General features: G+C 39.1%; 1 protein-coding gene across 18 annotated transcripts; it reads left to right on the top strand.

Moving 5' to 3' along the window:
- dcaf6 (ddb1 and cul4 associated factor 6) lies at window positions 1–23091 on the top strand. 18 transcript variants are annotated; one of them, XM_079464383.1, is made up of 21 exons: window positions 298–708; window positions 3011–3072; window positions 4242–4334; window positions 5857–6042; window positions 6187–6300; window positions 7270–7405; window positions 7632–7843; window positions 11432–11525; window positions 13896–14012; window positions 14082–14408; window positions 16734–16907; window positions 17728–17787; window positions 18312–18546; window positions 19245–19351; window positions 19486–19789; window positions 20132–20173; window positions 20885–21023; window positions 21198–21354; window positions 21566–21654; window positions 22012–22117; window positions 22215–23091. In XM_079464383.1, the coding sequence occupies exons 1-21, from the start codon at window positions 621–623 to the stop codon at window positions 22271–22273; spliced, it is 2901 nt and encodes a 966-aa protein (XP_079320509.1). In that variant the 5' UTR covers window positions 298–620; the 3' UTR covers window positions 22274–23091. The 18 variants fall into 18 exon arrangements, with proteins under 18 accessions (XP_079320511.1, XP_079320515.1, XP_079320526.1 ...); XM_079464393.1 differs by having other exon boundaries at window positions 19489–19789; XM_079464394.1 differs by having other exon boundaries at window positions 19489–19765.
- Window positions 23092–23568: the final 477 nt, after the last annotated feature.

Genomic DNA, 23568 nt, shown 5'->3' on the forward strand with positions numbered 1-23568 from the left:
TCCGAAACCGCGTTGTCACGTGGCCCCCGTTTCTTTTTTCAGCGCAGGACAGCACGGACCAATCGCAGGCTTATGTGAATGCAAATGATTATTGAAACACATTATATAGAGTTGAATACATTTATTCGTTAAATTATGGAAAATTGTATTATTGGTACTTTTGCATAACTCTCAAATGAGACAAAAGGTTTGTTGAATGAAGCCAGAGATTGGCATTCTGCGTAACTACTGCGCATACATGACCCTATCGAGAGTGAACTGCTCATTACCGTCAACAAACTGCGCGTCTGCCTCTTCATTGGCTTTGGACTCGAGATGAATTTGACGTACCACAGCAGACGCTAAAGCCAAACAAGAAGCATAATATTTTTACTACACCTCAAAGCAACCATGCTCAAAGTGTCGGAAGCGGATCGTCGCAAGTGCGTCTTTATCACGGACTAATATCCATGTATAACTCGTTAATGCAGTACAATTTGTCGATGAACTTCGCGACTACTAGTCACTGTGCATTGAAAAATAATAATAACCAACCGCCACGGAAGGAATAGAAACACACGAAAAGCGCCTGCTCGCCTTTCCTCATCCATGCATGTCTCAACAATAGAGGTTTAAACACCATGTCCTACTCTGGCAACCTAATTTGGGATGTGAGAAAACGCGCCATCGGATGCACTGATCCATACTCCTTGAGGAAAAAATATTTAGGTAAGAAATCGCCGGTTAAATCAGCTGTGTTTACGAAGACTTTCTGGGGTGACAGCTGTCATCTGATCTTGCACGCATACTAGCCACCGGTTAAAGATCATCTGACCTGTTACTTCGATGCTGTTCTGTTTCGAGAACCACGTAACGGTGTCACAATGATGCATTAGTTAAAAATACCCTGAGTTGACTTACAAATTTAAAGGGAAGATCCTCTAGGCTACACATTTACTTCCTTATTTGTGCCCATTTCAACTTTTGAAATATGCTTAGTAGGTGCAAAAGTAAGAAAAGTATCACATTGGCGTGTTTTATGAGAGATAAGATAGGATCTCCATTATATCTGGCTGTAGAAAATGCCACAAAATGTGTCACTGCTATAATGGGATAAACAACTACATGTTTTATAATCAGCAGATGCTTTTGTTTGATAAAACATGTATTTTCTAAAAACCATCAATGTTATTTCAAAAGCATGAAATAAAGTGTGCATCGATTTAATTGCTAGTGGAAAGAATTACATTGTATACAAAATGGTTTTTTTTGGTGGTGGTTTGTTTCATTGGCAAATGCACAAAATGTATAATGTGTAAAATGTCGTGTATTTATTTACTCTTTATATTTTATATCAGCTCTATTTTCAGGTTCTTATATTGGCAGTACTAACAGTACAACATCTCTTGATAGCCTATAACACAAAACTTAATTTTAGTTTTAATCTGTGGTGAAACAGAATTACATTATTTGACATCCTTGATTTATTGCCATATCTCTTATTTCCTTTTAGACATATAGCCTCGACTTCCCTCATATCAGGACTGATAAAAGCAGCAGGGATGTTTTACTTCAATATTACACTTCTTTAGTTAAAACATTTTGCTGTAAAGACAACTGCAACGAGCCTTCTATTATCTGTTACGGTTATTTAAAGTAAAATCAGCTGTAACACCTTTTTTGTTTTTACCCACAGTAGGCTACATTCATTTTTAGCGACACTTCCTTCTGCACCATTTACAGTTGGATGTGATTAAAAAATGCCACTCAGCCACCCTCCAGACAATACACTTGTTCGCTGTACTCAAAGAGATTTATTAAAAGTATTGTGGTGTTCTGTGTGTGAGTACGCTTTAACTCTGAATCTCAGAGTCAGATAGTGAAGTGATGACAGCATTTGATTTAGAGTGTGCCATATTTAGTTAGCTTCTTCATGTTGTACATTCTGCATCTCTAATGGTTAGAAACTATAATAAAAGTGACACGCTTTATGCATTTGTTAATTACTAGTGCAGCGAGTTTTATAGTTTATGAAATGTAACAATGTTAACCTTTTATCAGCCAAAATGTAGCTCCATTGAAAATGCTGAAATTTTGAGTTATGCAAGTGAATTTTGGCATTTGATTCCCATTGGCAGTGTCATCCATCATCAGTGTGTCGAGGTTGTAACAGCATTGAACAGAACAATGTCAGCCCTGGCTACCTCTGTTCTCTAAACTTGTACTATTGCGAATGGTTGACCTAAGTTTGGCACTTGCTATTTGTAGCTCCTTATTACTCAGGCTGAAAACACACAGGCAGGAAAAGATCTATCTTTTACCAGGCATAAGATGTCTCCTTGATTATAAACTCTTATTATAGGCTACATTTAAACAAAATAATATATATATGTGTGTGTGTGTTTTAGGACCGAACGAATAATAAATGTAATAAATAATCTGGTTTCGGTACGGTCATTGTAGGGGGCTAGAATTGTTGTGCTGTCTCTTTATCGAACACATTAGAAGGCAGCAAAAAACAGGAGCATCAACAAACATAATAAGGGTGGTTGACATTACTCTATCACAGCATGACAGGGTGTTTGCTTTGAGTCAGCAAATACAGGGTGTAATGTAAAAATGTTACGGCGTTTTTCCAAAGTAATGAGGATATCTCTGGCCATTAACAATAATTTCACCTACCTCACCCACATAATACAGATTTGAGTCTTCGGCTCAAATTTACCTTGTAGGGGTAGGCGTTCAACTTTAAATTACAGGATAAAATCTGAAGTCATAATTTGTATTACAGTTACTTATGCTTGTATCAAATGTATGATTAAGAGTGTTGTTTTCAATATTAAAGTGTTAATTTGGGATAAAGGAAAGTAAAGTGTGACCGTCATAAGCCATTTGTCAGTAAATCTTTCTGAAAACGTAAACAGTTTACATACGCTGTTGCATTATAAACACATAACTGTGAATTTATGTCAGAAGATGAATGTAAACAGACATGTCACACCAATGAATATATATTTTTTTCTCACTCCAGGCAGAAGAGAGTTTGTGCAACGACTGAAGCTTGAAGCTGTTCTCAATGTGCACGATGGATGCGTAAGTTGCTAAAAAAACGTAACCTGTACTAAAATTCTAATTCTGTCTGTGAAGCTCAGAATTGTTTTTTGGGGGGGGTCACTTCTTCTCTAGTTCATTTTTTCTGTGGGAGAATGTGTCTGTCTGGGTTATATTGTTTCTGGAGAATGGCTGTGCTTGCTTTGTAAGTGAGTGTCATGTGTGTTAGTTTACTCACTTATCACCGGCTCCTGTTCTTTATCTGTCAGTGATTTAAACTCAGAGGCTGATAGGTGCCAGGGCACCATTGGGGATGTCATTTTGTGCACTGCCAATGCTTCTTTACTGCTGGGACATCCAACAAAGCTGTACTACTCTATTTTAGTTTTGTAAGCTATGCCAAGCAATGTTCTGATTGATTGTTTCTGTCACATCACACAGTATCGTTACGGTCAGTGTGAACTAAAAAAATGCTGTTGTCTTGTTTGTATATGAACCATTATCTAACAAGCATATACAATATCTCTTTCCATATTGAACATTGGATCTGAGTCACAATTGGTTTATGTTAAAATGCATATGACACATCAATTTATATCCTATTCATGGGAAGTGCCATCAGAGGCCATTGAAAAAGCTTTGTTTTTGTTTCTGATCAATTTTCTCTCTTTCACTGATGTCAGTGGATGTGTAAAACCAGGACATTAGCACTGAAAACCAGCTACAAGGAGAGATGGGTGTCTTTTATCACCTGGGGTAGCATATCAGGTTCTGTTCCGATGTGACATTGTTGCTTTATTTACACCAGACTCACTGTGTTCACATTACACTGCTTAAGCTGCTTTCAGTGCCTATAATGCATTATACTGCATTTAAAAAGTCATCTAATTCCATCTCACCACTATAAAAAGCAGAGCTTTAGAGTAAAAATCAAAAGAGAAGAATGAGGGATAACTGCTAAATCCCGACTGATGACGTTATTTTGGAGGAGCAGAGACCAGAAGAAATTGACCCAGTGTGATGAGGTTTGTGCTGCTGTAGAAAGAGGAGGAAAAGAGCTTATCAGCGCTGAGTTAATGAAATATTGATCGATCGCTCTTAAAGGCGAAGGCGCACATGGTACCTTTGTCCATCTTCTTTGTCCATCTTCCTGTCTAAATGATCACTGAATTTGCAATGATTACGCTGTTGTTTGTTATGTTTCTCAATAGGTTAACACCATATCTTGGAATGAAACAGGGGAATACATCTTATCAGGTTCAGATGATACAAACCTGGTTATCACAAACCCTTACAACAGAAAGGTGGGTTAAAGAAAGAAAAAAAAATTCCACACAACTGTATGCTGTTTTTGTTTATGTTAAATCATTGGAGTAGGATGAGTGAATGCACTGAAATACTTATACTAAACAATACATGTAATGGTTGTGAGTGCATCTTTATCACAAATTGTATTATTGAGCGCTCGTTTTCCATTATCAGAAACAGTTGCACTGTTGGATTTTTATTGGTGCAGACAGCAATACTTGTATTACGCTGTGATAAAACCTGACTGTGCTGGATTATTCTTACTCTAATACTTTGTAATGAACGTCAGTCCATTTACATGTAATTATTTGCCAGGTGCTTTTAAGCATCCTCCATTGCATTTACATTCATGCATGAGGCAGATCATTTTATCAGAAAAGGCAAATTACAGTTCATTCAAAGTAAACATTTTATCAGTGTTTGTTTTCCCTGGGAATCAAACCCATGGCCGATGCTTTACCAATTGAGCTATCAATTACATTTAAAGCCACAATATGGAAGAATTTTGTTGTGAAATTTCCAAAAATCACTTGCACAGTGTGATAAATGTCATGCAGTTGTGTACATACATTATCCTGAATGTTTTCAAGAATGTGCAAATCCAGAGAAATTCCTATTTAAAATAATGGCCCGTCCCTTGTATTTGTCGCATATCAGTTACTTAATATCCGGTGCTCGGCAATAACATCAGTTTCCGGTTGGAGAAACTACAGCAACACGCAAATGTGGAAGTAGTTATCCAACATCTGTATAACCACCGTATTCAGCATACATAGCATTACATTCCACGTTTCTTGCAGGCTAATTCATGACAATTCTATTAAATATAATTCATTCATTACCTAATCCGTGAACATGATGGGCGATCTCCATACGCCTCTGGATGGTGAAAACGACTTGTCCCATAATTCCACTCTCCCAAAGAACGTCATTTAGTTTAGCTTTTTTGTTGTTGTTTTGAAAGTGCACCATCTAGCGGTCCAAATTTACATACTGTGGCTTTAAGAGATATATTAGTAGGCTGATTATCTACATTTGTCAAAGCTGGAGACAGAACAGTGTTAATTAGTTGGAATTTTATATTACATTAAATAGACAGTTCACCCAAAGAGGAACAATCTGTCTTCATTCGCTCACCCTCGAGTTGTTTCAAATCTGTATACATTTCTTGTTCTGATTAACACAGAGTAAGAAGAAACGGTGAAGAACGCTTCTAACTAAACAGTTCTTGGCTAAAACTGACTACCAGAGTAAGAAAATTGCAATGGTAGGCAAACGTACCCAAGAACTGTTTGCTTTCCTACATTCTTCAAAATATATTTTGTGTTCAACAGAACACAGAAATGTATAAAGCAATTTTCATGGTCCATGGTGGCCTAGAACTGTTTGGCTAAAAGCATTCTTCCAAATACTTTTCTCTGTTCATCTCTGTGACTTGAGGGTGAGTAAATGGAGAGAGAATGTTTTGGGCGAATGTCCCTTTAAGATTTTTATTGATTGTTTCACTTTTTCATTTAGGTCAAGACAACTATTCGCTCGGGACACCGGGCCAACATCTTCAGCGCAAAGTTCATGCCCCACACCAACGATCAACAGATCGTGTCCTGCTCAGGAGACGGCATTATTTATTACACACACACAGAGAAGAGCCAGGAAATCAACAGACAGTGCCAGTTCACCTGCCACTATGGCACTGCTTATGAGGTACAGGGGTTGTTTAAAGAGACTGCAGTGCAAAATAGTGGTGGACAAGAAGAATGCATTTCTCAGCGTCAGCTTGTTTTTGGGCTAATGGGGGTCAAGTTGGAGTTTGACGTTTGACATATTTGTCTCTGTTTTCATCTGTAGATAATGACTGTGCCAAATGACCCCTATACCTTCTTGTCCTGTGGAGAAGATGGCACGGTGAGGTGGTTTGACTTGCGCATGAAGACCAGCTGCACGAAAGAGGACTGTAAAGATGTAAGTTTCGGAGAAACCATTGTGTGTGTGTGCTTGTTTGGTTGTTTTTCTAAGAATATGATTCCTTGATTCATGTTCTCCATAACAGGTCTCTGCAATACATAATAAATAGGTTTCTTATGAATGCATTCTTGTTTTTGGCTTTTGTTACATTTCTTCTGTTACTTGTTTCTTTAGTCATTTTCTGGTTCTCATTTACATAATCAGATCAGAGGGAAGCCAGCATGTCTTCATGATAATGCTCTAGGGAAACGATGCCGTACTGATCTGAGATCAGGTGCTCTACCATAGCTGTCAGTATTATCATTACAGCTCTTGAATAGCACATATTTTTGAATTGAACCTCAGAAACATTCCTGGCAATGAGAAAGCAGCCTCCACCCTTGATTTCTTAAGCCACATGTTGTGTGATTCTGTGCTAAGGCAGGATCCCTTTTTTTTAAAGCGTGCAAAAGAAAATGCACTTTTTTAAGTGCTTTCTGCATCTGGCAGATGTTTGTCTTCTGTGTAATCTAATTGAGGATCTCTTAAAAGGCTGGGTGAGGCATTATTCATATGTATTCTAAGGACACATGCACTGGGTTTAGGCATAATGTGACTCAAGTGTTTCAACTGAAGTAGTCTTTTTTTTACAAATGCTGCGTGAAAAAGCCAAATAAAGTTATTTAGAACATGCTTGATTTTAAAATATGTGCAGCCTAATTTTGGAACAACAAGATTTTGAGAAGTGTAAAGACCACCAAAATGTTGTATTATTGCATAACGCTTTACTTTGGCAAATTGATGATGTTCCTAAACAAAAAAAAAACACTGTAGGACTTGCTTATCTATTTGTCTATTTGACTTGCTACTATTTGTTTAATGGTTTTCTGATAACGCATGTTGTGATTTTGAAATGTTCCCTTTCAAATATATTTTTCTGTATCATCCTCCTCTCTCAAACTTTCTCTCTCTGCCGTCTCTAATCAGGACATTTTGATTAATTGCCGGAGAGCCGCTACCTCAATATCCATTTGCCCCCTGGTCCCATACTATCTTGCTGTGGGCTGTTCTGACAGCTCTGTGAGGATCTATGACAGACGAATGCTCGGAACAAGAGCTACGGGTGGGAAATTCATGTTTTCTCTTTGTGTCAGAAACATGAAGAAGCATATACATGTACCAGAGGTCCACAATGAACACTTTTTGTTTATAATGAGCACATAATAGTACTATTGTCACAACTTGCACGTTTAATAAAATTGTTAATTCAGTGGAAAATTCAGTTCTGAGCTTCTCTATTAAAAAACATAGATCTTTAGTAAAAACAAATTGTGTTTCTATTTCTTCAGGTAACTACATGGGAAGAGGGACGACAGGCATGTGTGTGCGTTTCGTCCCTGACCACCTGTCCACCAAATCCTGCCGCGTCACCTCTCTGTGTTACAGTGAAGATGGACAGGAAGTGCTGGTCAGTTACTCCTCAGACTACATTTACCTGTTTGACCCCAAAGATGACCAGGCCAGACAGCTCAAGGGCCCTTCTGAGGAACGGAGGGAGGAGGTAAGCAACTGTCTAGGGATGCTCTTGAGACATTTTCATACTAGGAGTAGATATAATAATTGGGACTAAGACTTAAATTTGTGGAAATTAGTTTTCTAACACAGGTAATTGCAAAGGAACAAATCCAAGGGTCAGGGGTACAATGTTTACATGTTAAAGGTTATTAAATGTTAGAATAAAAGGGGGGAAGGAGGTGGGAACTGGTGAATGTAAAACCAACTTTTAATAACATAAACAAACAACAAAACGAAAGATAAATGCCGACAGCTCTCTCACGGTCGACTGCCGGCCACACAAAAATAATAAAACACAACTTAAAGTCGAGGCCTGGTCCTCTCTCGCCCTTCCCTGTTGTCACTCCTCTCTTATGATTCCGGAGTGCCTACGTAAGAGATGCGAGACTGATGCACGCGCCATTCCCTCACGGGTCTCGTCCCTCCCCCTTCGCTACATATTAGTTCTGTTGTAATCTTTCAATTTAGAATAAAGATTACGAAGTGTAAATGGTTTCTGATGGACACTGGAGCCTAAAATGGCTAAACAATAATCTAATCTTGCGTCTTCTCTATTTAAACCGATCAGTTCTGTCAATCTAATTTGCGTTGTATCATGAGAAATATGAATGTGTACACTCAACATCAGAATTCACTGTGGGTAAAAAGTAGTGAACAAATGTAGGGAATGAGTTGTTTACTCAGAATTCGGACAACAGTACAAAATGGCGGACATCCTATATAGTGCACTATATAGGAGATTCAGACACAGCTCTGGAGTGTTGTGTTGGGATTTTAGGGGGTGAAATTTGCTGGGTCACCGCTCCGTTCTCTTCAGCTGTCGCACAGTGTGATTAGCTGTGTCTGGATCCCCTCGATCACATTCCTTTCCAAATAGAGCCGCAGACGCACACAGAGCTCCACTGCCGATACATAAATAGACCTGCTCTTCACAATAACTGCCAGCAAGACTGAAGGGTCTCCTGTTGATATGCAAAAATATTTTTTACATTTAAATGTAAATGTCAAATTCTTCTCTGAGTGGTCACCAACTGCATAAAAAGAGCCAATCATAGTACTGCGGCAGTGTTTAGTTAATTTAAAATGGCTAAAAATGCTACTTTGCATTACAGTATAACACAGTGCAGCTTCTCCTCAACATCTTAGCTTAAAGTTCTACTTTGCGTTACAGTATAACACATTGCAGCTTCTCCAGAACATCTTAACCAAGTAAAAATGTAATCGCTCAATTTATCCCTCCACTTTAAAGTAGAAATAAGCTTGCTTTGTTTGGTCTAATGTGGCTATATTAGAGTTTATGCTAGTCTTGTTAAGCGTCACTTGCACCCAGAATAGAGTGTCCTGACTGAACCAGAGCTGGTAAAAATGTGAGAGGGAAACACGTGGAAGGTAGACCTCAATAGTGCATCCCATCAACATCACTTATTGGGATTATTAAAGTTGTGTATCTCAAGGATATTGAGAGGAAAACCCCTGCTACATAGCTTGCTCTATACTTTGTGAGGCTTACATTTGTCAACTGTATTCCTTGCCATCATGATCTTCCCTTTGATCCCATGATCTACCATCACTAACCAGAAGCAAATAAGGACTATAAGGCATGTTAAATGTAATAAACAGTATGACACTACTTAATATATATTCCTTAAATATGTATGTTTTTCTATGGCAGCAGTTTGAAGTTATAGCTGCACTTATGCTTTTGTTATTATGTCTGTTCAAACATTCCTTTATTTTCTGATATTTGATTAAGGTGGTTTTTTGGCCGCCATTTAATTTTTTCGAGCTTGGGCCTTGTCGACCAATCACGTTACCCGAATGTGGTAATGGAAACGACATGTCTCCGTCATTATTTTAGCTGGGAAAAGGAGCTTCATATAGGGCGTTTATGGCGGAAAAGATTAACTTTTTTCAACCTCAAAAGACGCTGTGAGCTGCAGAAAAAACGCCGGCGCAAGCGATTAAGAAAGCACTAGTTTTTTTTCCATAGATTTGTAATGTTAAACAGACGTTAAGCTTAAAAAAAGAAGTCAAGTCTGAACACGGCCTTACGTGGCTTTCATGTGCCTTTCGCGCTTGCAGTTTAGTTTGGAACGGGGCACGGTTAGCACTAAAAATCACTAATGTAAAAGCTGTCACGCGAACTCTGCGAATGCGCTTTAGCCGATCACAATGTATATACTTCAATAAAACACATGTAAGAGATGGTAGCGTTGGTAATTTCAAATCGAATCAAGGCTGAGACACCAGACCAATGCTGCGAGGGCCGTTGGGAACAATCACACATATTGAGACACAAAACACTGCAGCGTTTCCTCTACATTCCTGGTTGCTCAGCAACGGCAAACACCAGGAGACCGCTAGCTCCTGTTTTATACAAGTAGATCCGGAAATATGAACGGCCCCTTACATCGCCTCGGTGTATCTTTACTGAGACACAAACCACTGTGCATCACATACAACCAAGTCATAATTAAAAACCAACATGTATAATATGCATTCATTTTGGAATAACTCTCTGAAATATTACCGATGACATGATGAGCTAACTGCTGCAGCAGCTAAGGATCCCGCTGCAGTTGTTTCTCCCGCTGCGAGCTGACAGTCCTTCTGCTGCCATCGTCAAGTTGTTATTTTAACCTTTGTATTTTTGTTTTTGTGCTCAACTATTGTACTTTCTTTCTGACATTTCGCCGCTATGCCGTCTAGCAATAGCAGTTACATCAATTAAAATGATTGACATTATTTCACCAGCAGCTGATTGGACAGATGTGACTCAAATGTCACATCTATCCAATCGCTAGCTTATTTTTTGTTAATAAAAATTAAAAAAATGTTCTGGGCCAATGAGGGGTTTTTCTTTGTTAGCTGAATAAAATACAAATCCTAAACACCTGCACCTGCTCAAAAGTGACTGACTGCAGCTGTAATATGGCAGAGGAGAACTGGCACTCCAGTCTGAAATTAGTTTCTTCAGTTTTCTCCCCTTATTCCTAATTGAAGTTTTGGTTTCTTGCCACCATTGGGGGCCACACAGTACCTCCCCTCTGTTGCCTCACAACAAGAAGGTCCTCGGTTCAGACTCCGGCTGGGACGGAAAGTTTACATGTTCTCTCTGTGTCAGCATTCCAAATTGTCACCCCAACTTGTGTATGGATCAACTTGTGTATAGACTAACTGGTTCTCGCCATGAAGCCTGTTAATAATGAATAAAACAAACAAACAAATCTTGCCACCGTTGCCATGTTGGCTTGCTCACAGGGAGAAGGCTGATATTAGATTAGCTTCTGCAAATTCCATTAACATTGCTCTTATAAGGATTTTATTGTACTCTTAATCTTCCTCTTTTGTGTTTTATTTTTCATGTAAAGCTGCTTTAAAACAATGCAACATTGTAAAAGGCGCATTGTAAATAAACTTGACTTGACTTGACCTTTTAGTTGTTTGTTGGTTATAATTTCTGTCTTATAAATAATCATAAGCAGTAAGATGTGATGTCCGGAGATGGCACAGGGTGTTATTTTTAGGGTGTCTGAAAGAGTGATTGACAGCCTGTTGATGTGTGTTCCCACAGCTGAGGCAGCCCCCGGTGAAACGCTTGCGTCTGAGAGGGGACTGGTCAGACACGGGACCCAGAGCTCGACCAGAGAGCGAGAGGGAACGTGACGGTAAGATGAGGATCACACAAATAGTTAACACACAGCAGCATAAATAGGTGGTACATACACAGGACCAAATAAACAGAGCTTACACAACCAAAATAGATTTAGAGATTCCTGTGCTCAGAATGTAAGGCAAACATCATTGTTAATGTCACTATTTTGATTTAATATACAAATACTGCAGCTTCTGGGCATTAACAGTATGTTGTTTTTATGACGCTTTTGGCTTTATATTATAATCAGCCCGTCCAAGTTTTCCACATATTCGTACCCAAAACAGTAAGACCTGAATAGTTCATTGACTGTTTGTCTTTTTTAACTGCTGAGTAGTGTTTGGACATCAATGTTTCATTGTCTAAGGCTGCGTCCGAAATCGACTACTTCCATAGTATATAGTTGGCGAAAATGATGCCACGGGAGCTGAACAACGATTACATTTAGAAAGTATATCAAATAAATATAGTGGAAAACTTTAAGGGGGACATCCGTTTTAATGTAAGTGACAATAAATGAATTTCTCGTGACTAAATTATGTTTTTATCAACACTCATGTGTAGGTTGTTGTTAATATGTCATAAGTCAAATTTAGGCTGATAATTTACCACAATTAAAATACACACATAAAAGTAAAACATTTAAAATCCTCCAATAATCAATATAATTACAAGCAATGGGTAAGTTTAACTGTTTGCAAGGTGATAGATTCTTTCCTTGACAAATAGGCATTCTAATGAAAATCGAAAACTTAACTTAATGTTTTTTTTATTTGTGCGATGTTCACTTGGGTGTGGAAGATGCGCACTGGGTCACAGCTCGAGGTTGCCAGGCTTTGTGTGGCAGGCTCCAGGCCTGTTTGTGGGTGCTAAAGACCGCTGGACCTGCCTCTGATTGATCTGAAAGAGAAAAAAATAAATGAAGCAAACATAAAACTGTGTGTGCTTGATTTAAGCAGAATGAAAAGCAAGATTAGCATTAGATTTTAAACCTTTATCCTGTTTAGAAACATGCATCCTCCGCCACAGACCATTTTTTCTTCACCAATGAAGAAAACTTCTCATGTTTAACATGGTCAACTTGTCAAAAAACGAACATGAACATGAAAAAACGTTACGTAACAAATTTTCTTAGTCCCTTATTGGACAACTCTCCCAGAAAAGCACGTGGCAAGCTCATGCATCAACCATGGAGAGTGGGAGAAGGAGCTTTCACTTGTGTGCAGGAGAGAGAGAGCACTATGTTCGCGATGTTCAGCTGTGTTGTTTGTTCGCTGCATTTGGGTGATGAATGTTATATATTAACGGTGGATATAATGCTGGATTTGAAGATCGTTCAGAAATAATCAAACAGCTGTATCTATCTTTTATAAATGTGATCAAACTAAAGACTCTGCGGATATTTGAAGCGTGCGATACAATTCTGTAAGTACTCAAGATTAACATGAGATATACAGAAACTGTCTGAGTTAGGGACGCTTTAAAGCAAAAACAATACTTTCAGTGTAAAACTAATATAACAGTAAAACATTAATAATAAAGAAATATGTGCGGTCATATTAACAAAACATAAATATCCAATAAATATCTAATAAAAAATACAATCCTCGGTTCAGTTCACTACACTAAAGCAGCAGTGATGTCTTCCCAAACTGTTTTTCTTCTTCCTTTAATTCCGCTTTTCAAGGTTAACCATTCAATTCTGCTTTCCAAGGTTAAACTTTATTTCAAAATCTGAAAAGTTCCTCTTTTTGGGCGTATTGCATTTCTCCATTTCACAAAATCTAGGGGCTGGCGTCTACACCCTGAATTTATAGGGCGTGATATGTAAATTACAATACATTTCAGACGCCACATTTATCAAGGAAGATGAGATTGGCGGCATACGAATGTTTGATGAATCAAAAGGTAAACTTTGTTGTAACATGATTTCGGTGCACAGATCATTTCTACGACAGATTGATAAATGAGGCCCATTAAGTATTACTAAAAAGGACATTTCCAAATGACTCTAAATTTGAATCTGCAGGAAATAAAAATAGCGTCTTTTTACATAGTATTTTTGCTGTGATCATTAAGGGAGACACAGTTGCCGATGAAGTGGGTGTCCATATGAGCAGAGTCCCCTAGCATCAGTCTCTAAAGTCTTTAATCTTCACAGTACTTCTGATTAGCTTTAACAAGACTTAGTCTGTCTAAAGAGAGCTTATTAAGTTTTCATGAAGCTTTTATCAAAGGACTGCTTTACTTTATCCTTGTGTTTTGCAGCAAGCTCCCCTGAAGTGAGCATCTTTTGAGTGCCTCGCTTTCTTTGGGTGGAAGGATTTGTGGTTTTAATCTGGCGTAATATTGATTATGAAGACATGGTTTGTTGTGTTTGCAGGAGAGCAGAGTCCGAACGTGTCACTCATGCAAAGGATGTCCGACATGCTGTCACGCTGGTTTGAGGAGGCCAGTGAGGCACAAAGCAGCAGAGCACGTCCGCAATCTCGATCCAGAGGTACGGTATATTAGGACTATTTGGGGATGTGAACAGTTTTAAGCTTAAATTCTGATGATTTGGCTCCAGTTACAGCAGCCCGACCAGAAGGGGTATTAGCGACATCAGAGACGCGCGCCCATGCTCAGGCACCCGCTGAGGGAGCGATGGAGGTTGCAATATCCTCGTCTGATCCTCTCTCTGCTGCTCCCGTAGACCCTCTACCCTTATCCATCTCATCCTCCTCCTCAGGCTCCTCCACCACTGTTACAGCTCCGCCCCCTTCTATCTCCTCCATGGGAAGTGCCAGCTCCTCCTCTATCCTCTCCTCCCCAGACACAGAGCAGAGGAGTCAGGATGAGACCACGCCCACTCCGTCAGCCGCACCCACTCCCTCAAGAGAGGCAGCTTTATCTGGTAAGAATGACACAATTGACCCTTTGCAAGCAGTTTGATTGACAGGCGATCTGACCAATCATAACGGCGATATTATGTGCCCCTGTGACTGACCGCCATTTTGTCCGACAAACCTGCGGTAGTAGAGCTTTGGTGATTAATGTGAAAAAATTGCTTTTGATTATTGTAATAGTAAACAGAGAGATATATACCCGTCTTTAATAGAAGTCTCACTATAACGATAAACAATAACTAAGTTATAACTTAAAATCATTCTAAATGAAGGAGAATAGCGGAGTTCTCATTACAACTATACCAATACAGATACGAGACATGATATCGTCGGCATCATTACAGACGGAAGCGTTCGGAAAAGTGGTGTTTCAAGCCGGAATATACGATTTATTGATATCTTACTTTCGTATTTCAAGTATGAGCAAGCTCACAAGGTATGCTTTGCGTCTCTGTGATGTGATGAGTGCACCTTCAGCCTCGAGAGAGCAGGATTTGCAGTGACATTTTAAAGGAAAGACTCTTTTTTTATCAATGAAGTCGTAAAGCAACTGCACTTTTTCTTGTATTGAACACAAATAAAGATTAAGACACTGATGGACTTTTATTTCACAAAGAAGGTAGGGCTCCTTTATTGGTTCCAAAGGTTGGAATCGAATCCATTAAAGGAATTGACTCCTCTCTAAGAGCCTTCATAAGCACAAGCTTACCTTTGCTGATTTAATTGGTCAACTAAATCACATTATCTTCTTGTCTAAAACAGTACAGACTTCAGAAAAAACTAATAGATAAAGTCTAGAGCTGTGGAATGATATAAAATATTCTGCATGCATAAAAGCAAAAGCTTTTTTTGCACACACTATGCAGTTTAAAGCTGATAAAGCTGGACAAAACTTTTTTAACACCTGTCTGCACTACTTGCATTATTATTTAACATTAAATGAGAAGACGAGAAAGGGCAAAAGCAAATAAATGTGTGTGAGTCTATTAGTAGTAAAGAGAAATAGAGCCACTTAGTACATGATCTGTAGAGATCTGTCTGTCTGAGATCTGTAGAGAAACGTACGGCATATACATTGTATTCTTACATATTTTTAATACAATTGACTGATTGTCGATCGCTCTATCTATATTCCGCAAGTATTTTGGTGTACACTGCTGAATAACTTAAAAAATAGTTAATAGTTAATTTGACGTGTGCTTTATTTTGGCTTGCAAATAAAAAACCTGAGAAAGATTATTAATGATATTATAAATGATAAATTGAAATTGCAGGTCGAGATTGACATATTTGGTTAAGGCTTTTGTCATAGAAACATTAAACAATTAATAAATGTAAAAAGTGATATCTTAGAAAATTGTATAGCATTAAAAATGTGTAAGTTCTTTTAATAACTAATAAAAATCCGTAGAAGTTACTCTCTCTCTAAAATTGTCATTACTACAAATTTCTTAATACTTTATACACAACATTTAGGTTAGCTATACATCCATTTGTGTGACAGTGGTAGCTGCATCGCGCAAGTTTAGAATTAACATAACGTTATTGTCTGCTGGCGTGGATGCAAATATAGGTTAATTATTGTTATTGTTCCTGAATGCCCCCCTCGAATGCATATTGCAGACCTTTCTGTCTGAAATCAGCGTGTCATTTTTCCAGAAATTCTAGGAATGGCTAACAAAAGCTTGTCGGACATTCAGTAGCATCAGGAACGAAGGGGGGCAGGGCTTTGCGAAGGGTTAATTGAAACAACGTTTTAATTTTTGAAGATTGCACCAAAAAAGTTAAATTCATATGATTGGTGTGTGTAAAGGTTTCAGTGATTTCATTTGTTAAACCTGTTTTTTTCAAGTCCTTTAGTGTGTTGTTGGACTGTAGTTTGATCATGGTGGTGTAAATTGATGCACATGTTTGTGTGTTTATGTTGTTGCCTAAAGAAAGAGTGTGTACTCACACGTGCATTTGATGCATTTGGGATTTTTCTAAGGTTGATGAAAGTATCCAGTATCACTAGCTGTAGTCTTTAATTTGCACTTACCCATCATGCCTCTTTCTTATCTATGATTTGCCTTTCTTTTCTTTCACCCAATCAAATTTCTTTCTACTTTTTCTCTCTCTCTCTCTCTCTCTCTCTCTCTCTCTCTCTCTCTCTCTCTCTCTCTCTCTCTCTCTCTCTCTCTCTCTCTCTCTCTCGCTCTCTCTCTCTCTCGCTCTCTCGCTCTCTCGCTCTCTCGCTCTCTCGCTCTCTCGCTCTCTCGCTCTCGCTCTCCCTCTCTCTCTCTCTCGCTCTCGCTCTCCCTCTCCCTCTCTCTCTCTCTGACCTACCTTGTCAGAATATGGTCCTCACAGGCTGCCGATAAGTTTAGTGTGTAGACGTTTGCAGAGGCTGCTTAACTTATCCGACCCCCCGGGACAGGGCAGACGCACGGTCCCCAGTGTACCTGTGACATCCAGCCTAGAGAGCTCAGGCCATCAGGCTGCTTCCTCTGACACTGTCCCGCCTGCAGGTTACCATCTTTAGCCAGGCTGCATCCCTGCTATCCTTTAACCTCCCGACCTCACGGCTGTTCTGGTTTGACGCTACACCTCTGGCTGTGGAGTGTGTTCCTCTTATCCTCCGTCACATTTATCCGCTGGCCATTCATGCTCACATGCTCCCTGATAAATGCTCTACTAAAGTATACAGTACAATATTTTATCAACCGAAGAGATCATTTTCAAAACATTGTGTGTTAGTTTCTGAAATTGCGGCCTTTGAATAGAGTTTCCAGCCAGTCTTTTATGCAATACAAATTGTAGACAAGATGAGACGTTAACATTAACGCTAGTCAGATATGACATTAAGTAATTACAGTAATTATTTAAATGTTTGAGAGAATGTCTGTTAATCCTATTTTTGATTATAAGGCTTTCATAATTTAAATACAGTATAGTGTGACTAACTTGAGTAGTGTTTGACAGGCTGTTGACACACTTTATCGTGCATGAGTGTACGCATACTCTCTATTGCTGTGACATCCCAATGATTTGATTGTTAATTCAGCTTGAGAGCAAATACTGCATTAAAGACGCCTGAGCATCAGTTTGTTCTATTTGCTCACCTCTCTAGATGTCATTTCACATGTTTTGATGAATGGCTCACCGGATTTGTAACCTCTGGCTTTTGTCTTTTGTCAGAATAAGCCTCTCACATTCATACTTATAACATTGGTGGCTTCAGAGTTTGTGAGAACGTTCTTACACCCCGCCAGCGCTCTGGCGTGTTTCCTGTGGATGAAACATCTGCCCTTTTTACCGGTTGCTCAGTACGTCTTATTTTTGTTTCAGATTCTCCCTCGTCTGTGGTAAACAAACAGCTCGGATCCATGACTCTGGATGAGGAGCAGGGTGCGTCTTATTTCTTTTTTCACCTTCCACTGTTTCTCACAATCTTGCACCTCCTTGTGTCCGCTCTCTCTGCATCCCTTACTGGAAAACATCTTGACCTCGGTCTCCTTAGGAGGACCCCTCTGATGCATCTCTCAGAGAGATACTGAAGCTTTCTTGGAAGCATCATCAGTCAATGGACCAACCTTGAAAAAAACTATTTTGGACACATTTCCTCCTTACTCCATGTCCATTGACCTTGCTTGCACGTTTTACCTTTCACAACAAGATGTCCAAAGAAAGCTTTAACAACATTGGTTATTTTCACTCGCGTTGCACTAAAATCCCTTGCTTTGAGTTACTTGCAACCTGCAGTTGTAGCTCTGATTTTAATCGCTCAAAGCATGCGTGTGCATCTCATCCTGCCACATCTATTTTGTATGTGTTCTTCAGTCTGAATTTCAGTACAGCATTAAACATGGCATTCCAAAGTCTATACATAATTTATCTCTTCACTGACACATCTTTCTCTGTCTTCTATCTAGGAGGATCAGAGGAGGCAGGAAATGTGATTCAGAGTCCAGGTGTCAGCGAAGCTTCCCTAGAGTCCACAGAATCCGTGCCATCCACCTCAGCGCCTTCGCTTGGCACCAGGTCTGCCAACAGCAGTGGCAACACTCCTCCAGTGCGAACAGGAACGGCAGAACCGGTCCTTAGTCTGCACTATAGCACTGAGGGAACCACCACCAGCACCATTAAACTGGACTTCACGGATGAGTGGTGAGTAGGCAACGAATCAGCCACAACTCCAGCACACAAATCATTTCGACAAGTCTCTAAACCATAGACCGCGGAACTGGGGGGGCCGGGGGGGCCACGGCCCGGGCAACTTTTGTACTCTGACAAACTATCTTATATGAATAAAAGCCTAAGTTGTATCTGTGTTTTTACCAGCCAAACAATACTAGTCACCACAACGGCGGGCACCTGTTTAACCGCTGGCAGCATTAACAGGCTGCGACAATGAAGAGACAGAAGTCAATATCAGATTTTTTACAAATAAACTGGCAAAACAAAATGAGCAAACTACTCCAGCTTCCACTGTGGCCTCAACAACAGACCCGGAGCGTCCATCTCCACCACAGACTCAGACGAGCTCTAAATAGCTTGGAATAAAATAAAGTGCTTCGTTATTTAATATATCAGTAATATTGTCTGTTTCAATGCATATGCCCCCCCCCCCCGCGTGACTTGAAATTGATTTGATTTGATTCAATTTATTGTCATTACACACATACAAGTACAGTGCAACGAAATGTATTTTTAAATTATGGCCCCCCCTTGTTCAGATGCGTTCCGCGGCCCATGCTCTAAACAGCCTCGCTTTTAAATCATAATGCCACAACGCCTTGAACGCGATCTTGACCGTATTTTGCATTGTGTGAACACATGACTAACTTTGTGGTTAACTGTGATAGGAGCAATCCGACAGTCAGCACCAAAAGCAGCGGTGGAGGACATAAGACTGGGGAGGTTGCTGAGAGCCAGGCCATTGAGGAACCCACCGGAGAAAGCTTAGAACAGGGTAAGACAACAGTCACATGCACACTGCTAAAAACATAATGACCGTCTTACACTAGACTATGAATGGACTCTTAATGCAAAGGCTGCTCCAAAACTTATGCAAAATTCTTTAATTTTTACTTGATTTCAAATAAGCAGGGTCAAGCCCGGCCTTAGCAAATCCTCCTACAGAAAAGGCCCCTGTAAGCTCTCAGGACAGCACACCGCTTCAGACGCCAGCAGAGGGTTCATTTCCTGAAGACACAGCTGGTGCTAGCGCCCCCTCTGCGTCGCAGGAGATCCAGGCTGCCGGCTCATCGGAGTCCAGGAGGAGCGATACACCTGGAGCGGGCGGTCAGGGTTCGACTCAACCCTCTCGCAATAATCAGGACTCGGATGACAGCGATGACGACCCCATCCTCATTCCTTCCGCCAGGTATAGACGAGGGCAGGGACAGAGGTATGGACTCTCGCATTGTAACAATGTAACTTTGTGCTTTTAGTTTCATGAACATGGCAATCATCACCATGTCCAAGCGAGGGCTATGACAGACGGAAAGTTTCATGAAGATGTTTATGTTAAAAGGTCCTCTCAGTAATAGTTTATACTTAAGGAATATACTGAGATAAAGGAGTAGTCAGCTAGTCATGTGACTTGAATACTGTATGTGCCCCCTTGAGGTCTGGATTGTTCATTTCATACATTTTAATGTGATTTTTAAACCTTTTTAAAAAGGGACAAATTACAAGGTTCAGATGGAGCTTTTGAGAACCTCAAGTGAAGTAATACTCTTCCCATTAGATTTAATTTCAGAGGATCAGCCGTAGGTGAAAGAATGATAAGGTACTGTGATAGTGCTTAAGTGACTACTAATATATTCTAACCGCAAGGGTTGCAGAATTCATTTATTATATTAACCTTATTTTGAAAATGTGTGTTCTTTTTACTGGGATATACCATTAACTGTATTATGTAGTAGTTCCTATTAACTTTTGCTTGAGAGTGTATAGTGTGTGGGTCATTTATTTATTTATTTAACAAATGTATAGAGGAAAATCTTTTTTGTGCATGTTTTTATAAGTTACCTTATGTGGATAATAAAAATGGCGCATTCTTTGTCCAACCCATAGTTAGGTTTTAGTATTTTAGTTTTATTGTTTAATATGAATTCATTTTAACAAAATGTAATTTAGTTGTAGTTTATTTTCAGTAATGAATTAATACACTTATTTAAGTTTATTGCTGAGGCATCACTTCTAATTTCCTTTTTGAAAGACTACATAAAACTACATTTTATTTGATTTCAATTAAGATGTTTTGATAGTTTTAGACCTTAGCAAAGACATCACTGGCCACGCCCTGAAAATCTCCCAAAACACCTGAGCATCACACTTGCAAGTTTTGACATTTAGAAATACAAAATACTGCCTGTCTAGAAGAGTGCTGGGTTAAACTTGTGTTCTGACGTGAAGTTATGGTGTGTTTATTTTTATTGTGCATAAATAATTCTGCCGTTTTTCAAAAGCAATGTTACTTGTGCTCCCCGTTTCATAGACGCTCAGCCGCGGCTCGCATCCAGGAGCTGTTCCGCAGGAGAAAAGAAAGGCGTGAGATGGAAGAAAGTGAGACCCAGAACATCAGAAGACCCACAGTCAAGATGATGTACAAGGGTCACCGCAATTCTAGAACCATGGTATGCTAACAATATTAAAGAGAACTGCTCCAATATTATTTCACATGATTACAAAACAGTGTCTTTGTAAGTCGCTTATAACGCAAGATGTTTATAACTCTCTTTATTAGAGTGCATCTTTTGTAGGGAATTGTTCACATAATGTTTCTCTTGTTGACGTGTTTGTACTTGTAGATTAAAGAATCATGTTTCTGGGGAAATAACTTTGTGATGAGTGGCTCGGACTGTGGCCACATCTTCATCTGGGACAGGCATACAGGAGAACACCTGATGCTACTCGAGGCCGACAACCACGTAGTCAACTGCCTACAGCCACACCCTTATGACCCCAGTAAGCAAATTTATAAACCTTGTGAAAAAAACTATAGACGGTCAAAATCCACCAGTTTCCTGTTGCTTAAGTGTTTGATCGGTGCACTAGCAATGCCATTGTCATGTGTTCGATTCCCGAAGAACAAATGCTCTTCAGAAAAAATGTACAATATCGCTTGATTGTAAGTTTGGATTAAAGGTTTTGTTGAAAGACATTGTCTGTTTTGCAGTTCTTGCATCATCTGGAATTGACTATGACATCAAGCTGTGGTCTCCTTTAGAGCAGTCAGCTTCATTCAACAAAGGACTCGCTGAAGAGGTATTGCAAACCTGATTCTGTTAGGTTTAACCATATGAAATACATTTGCATGTAGTAACAGTATATTCTTTATTGTGAGATAAAACTAAAATGCCCAGTAGAGGGAGCCAGAGCTTCATACATTGTACTGTCCTTAGTTGACACTGTTCGAGGAATTCTACACTGAAAGTATCTGATAAAAAATCTGATTTAAACCCAGACACAAAGAGAATGTTAAGGGATTTTGAACGTTTGGAAACAATGACACATACTGATGTAATGTGGACAAGACATAGTCATCTTCTCGGGTGTCTTTCTGCATTAAATTTGAGTATAACAACTTATTCATGTGATTTCTGATCTGTTTCTTTGTTGTAGGTAATTGCTCGTAATGAACTAATGCTGGAAGAGACAAGAAACACCATCACAGTCCCGGCTTCCTTCATGCTCAGAATGCTGGCATCACTAAATCACATCAGAACAGGTGATATTCCAAAAGGTCTCACCAGCTTGTATGATTTATTATTGAATTGTTAGACCTTGAATTCAGTGTCTATAATGTTGACATTTCTTTTTTTCAGACCGTGTGGAGGGGGACCGTTCAGAAGGTTCCGGTCAAGACAATGATGATGAACATTAGCCCTCTCACTAGAGGCGGTTTTTGCTATGGCGCATTCAAGATTTATACACGTTACAAAATAGACTATTTCCTTATTAGTTCTGTTTTGGATTGTTTTTTTTAATAAGACGTTTCTTACCGATTACTCTAAATGAGAGTAAATTGCATCTGAGCTGTTCATGCAAGGAGAAATGCAAGATGAGTGATGATGGCTGGTGTTTAAGTATTTAAGTGCAATATTATTTTTGTTAAAAGCAAACAGTTGAGCTTTGAACTGTGTTTTTTCGGTGTGGAATCTTATTGTAGCCTCAAAAGAAGAACTCAAATATTTGTATACCAGACAATTTGCATGTCAAACATGAGTGCATTCACTTAGTCAATAACTGTTGTGTTTTTGGTCATTACTAAATGTTGCACAGCTAACCCTGACCACAGGTACAACTTGCAATATTTCACTATCCAAAACAGGCACCGTTACACTGAAAATGTTTATAAAGCATTATTAAAATGAGAATGGTTTTGACTCTGATCAGTCAACATATATATAACCTGCAGCTCTTTTGTCAAATGGTTAGTTGGCGGGATGCATTTCTCGCAGCACAGATGGCCTTTGTTTTGGCAGCTGTCGGCTTGAGCATTCTGCTAAGTGGCTTGTGATTGCTAGAGACGCTCAGATGATGTCTTCATCTAATCTAGTGTGCCATTCTACACTAACCTCATTCAGAACTGTTAAGGAATGCAAGCCATCTTTTTCAATGTGTGTTAAGTTATTAAGTTCCAATTTTTTTAAAACATGTACGTGAGGATGGTGTAAGCATTAAAAGTGTTGTGATTTAACAAACAGTGACTGAAAGCCTGATGAGTACTCACAGATTTTAATGTCACATCAACATTACTTGTGGATTGTAAATAACAGGCAGTGTTGTAATTTACAACCTTTGGCAAATACTTGTAGAGTCTATTTATTATGATATAATATAAATGACTGTCATAAACAACCATTCCAGAGATTACACAGGAAACTAGTATAATTGGCCACTTAAAAATGTGTTCAACATGTTTTCAACATAAATATTTTATGTAGTGTAATCAGTAAATTTTATATACTAAAATAGTTTTTATTTATTTTAGAAACTGCAAAAAGAGCGTCAATATTGTTCTTGCTCTTCAATCACTACTGCAGATTTGGACTAGTGTTGTCATTTTTCACAAATACAAAAGAGTTCAGATCTTCCATTGAAATACATCAATAACATAATATAATTACCATTGAACTGACATGGTTTGTTATGTCCAGCATCCTACTCATGTTATAT

The sequence above is a fragment of the Barbatula barbatula genome, assembly GCF_947034865.1.
Source record: "Barbatula barbatula genome assembly, chromosome: 9".
NCBI classification, from domain to species: Eukaryota; Metazoa; Chordata; class Actinopteri; order Cypriniformes; family Nemacheilidae; genus Barbatula; species Barbatula barbatula.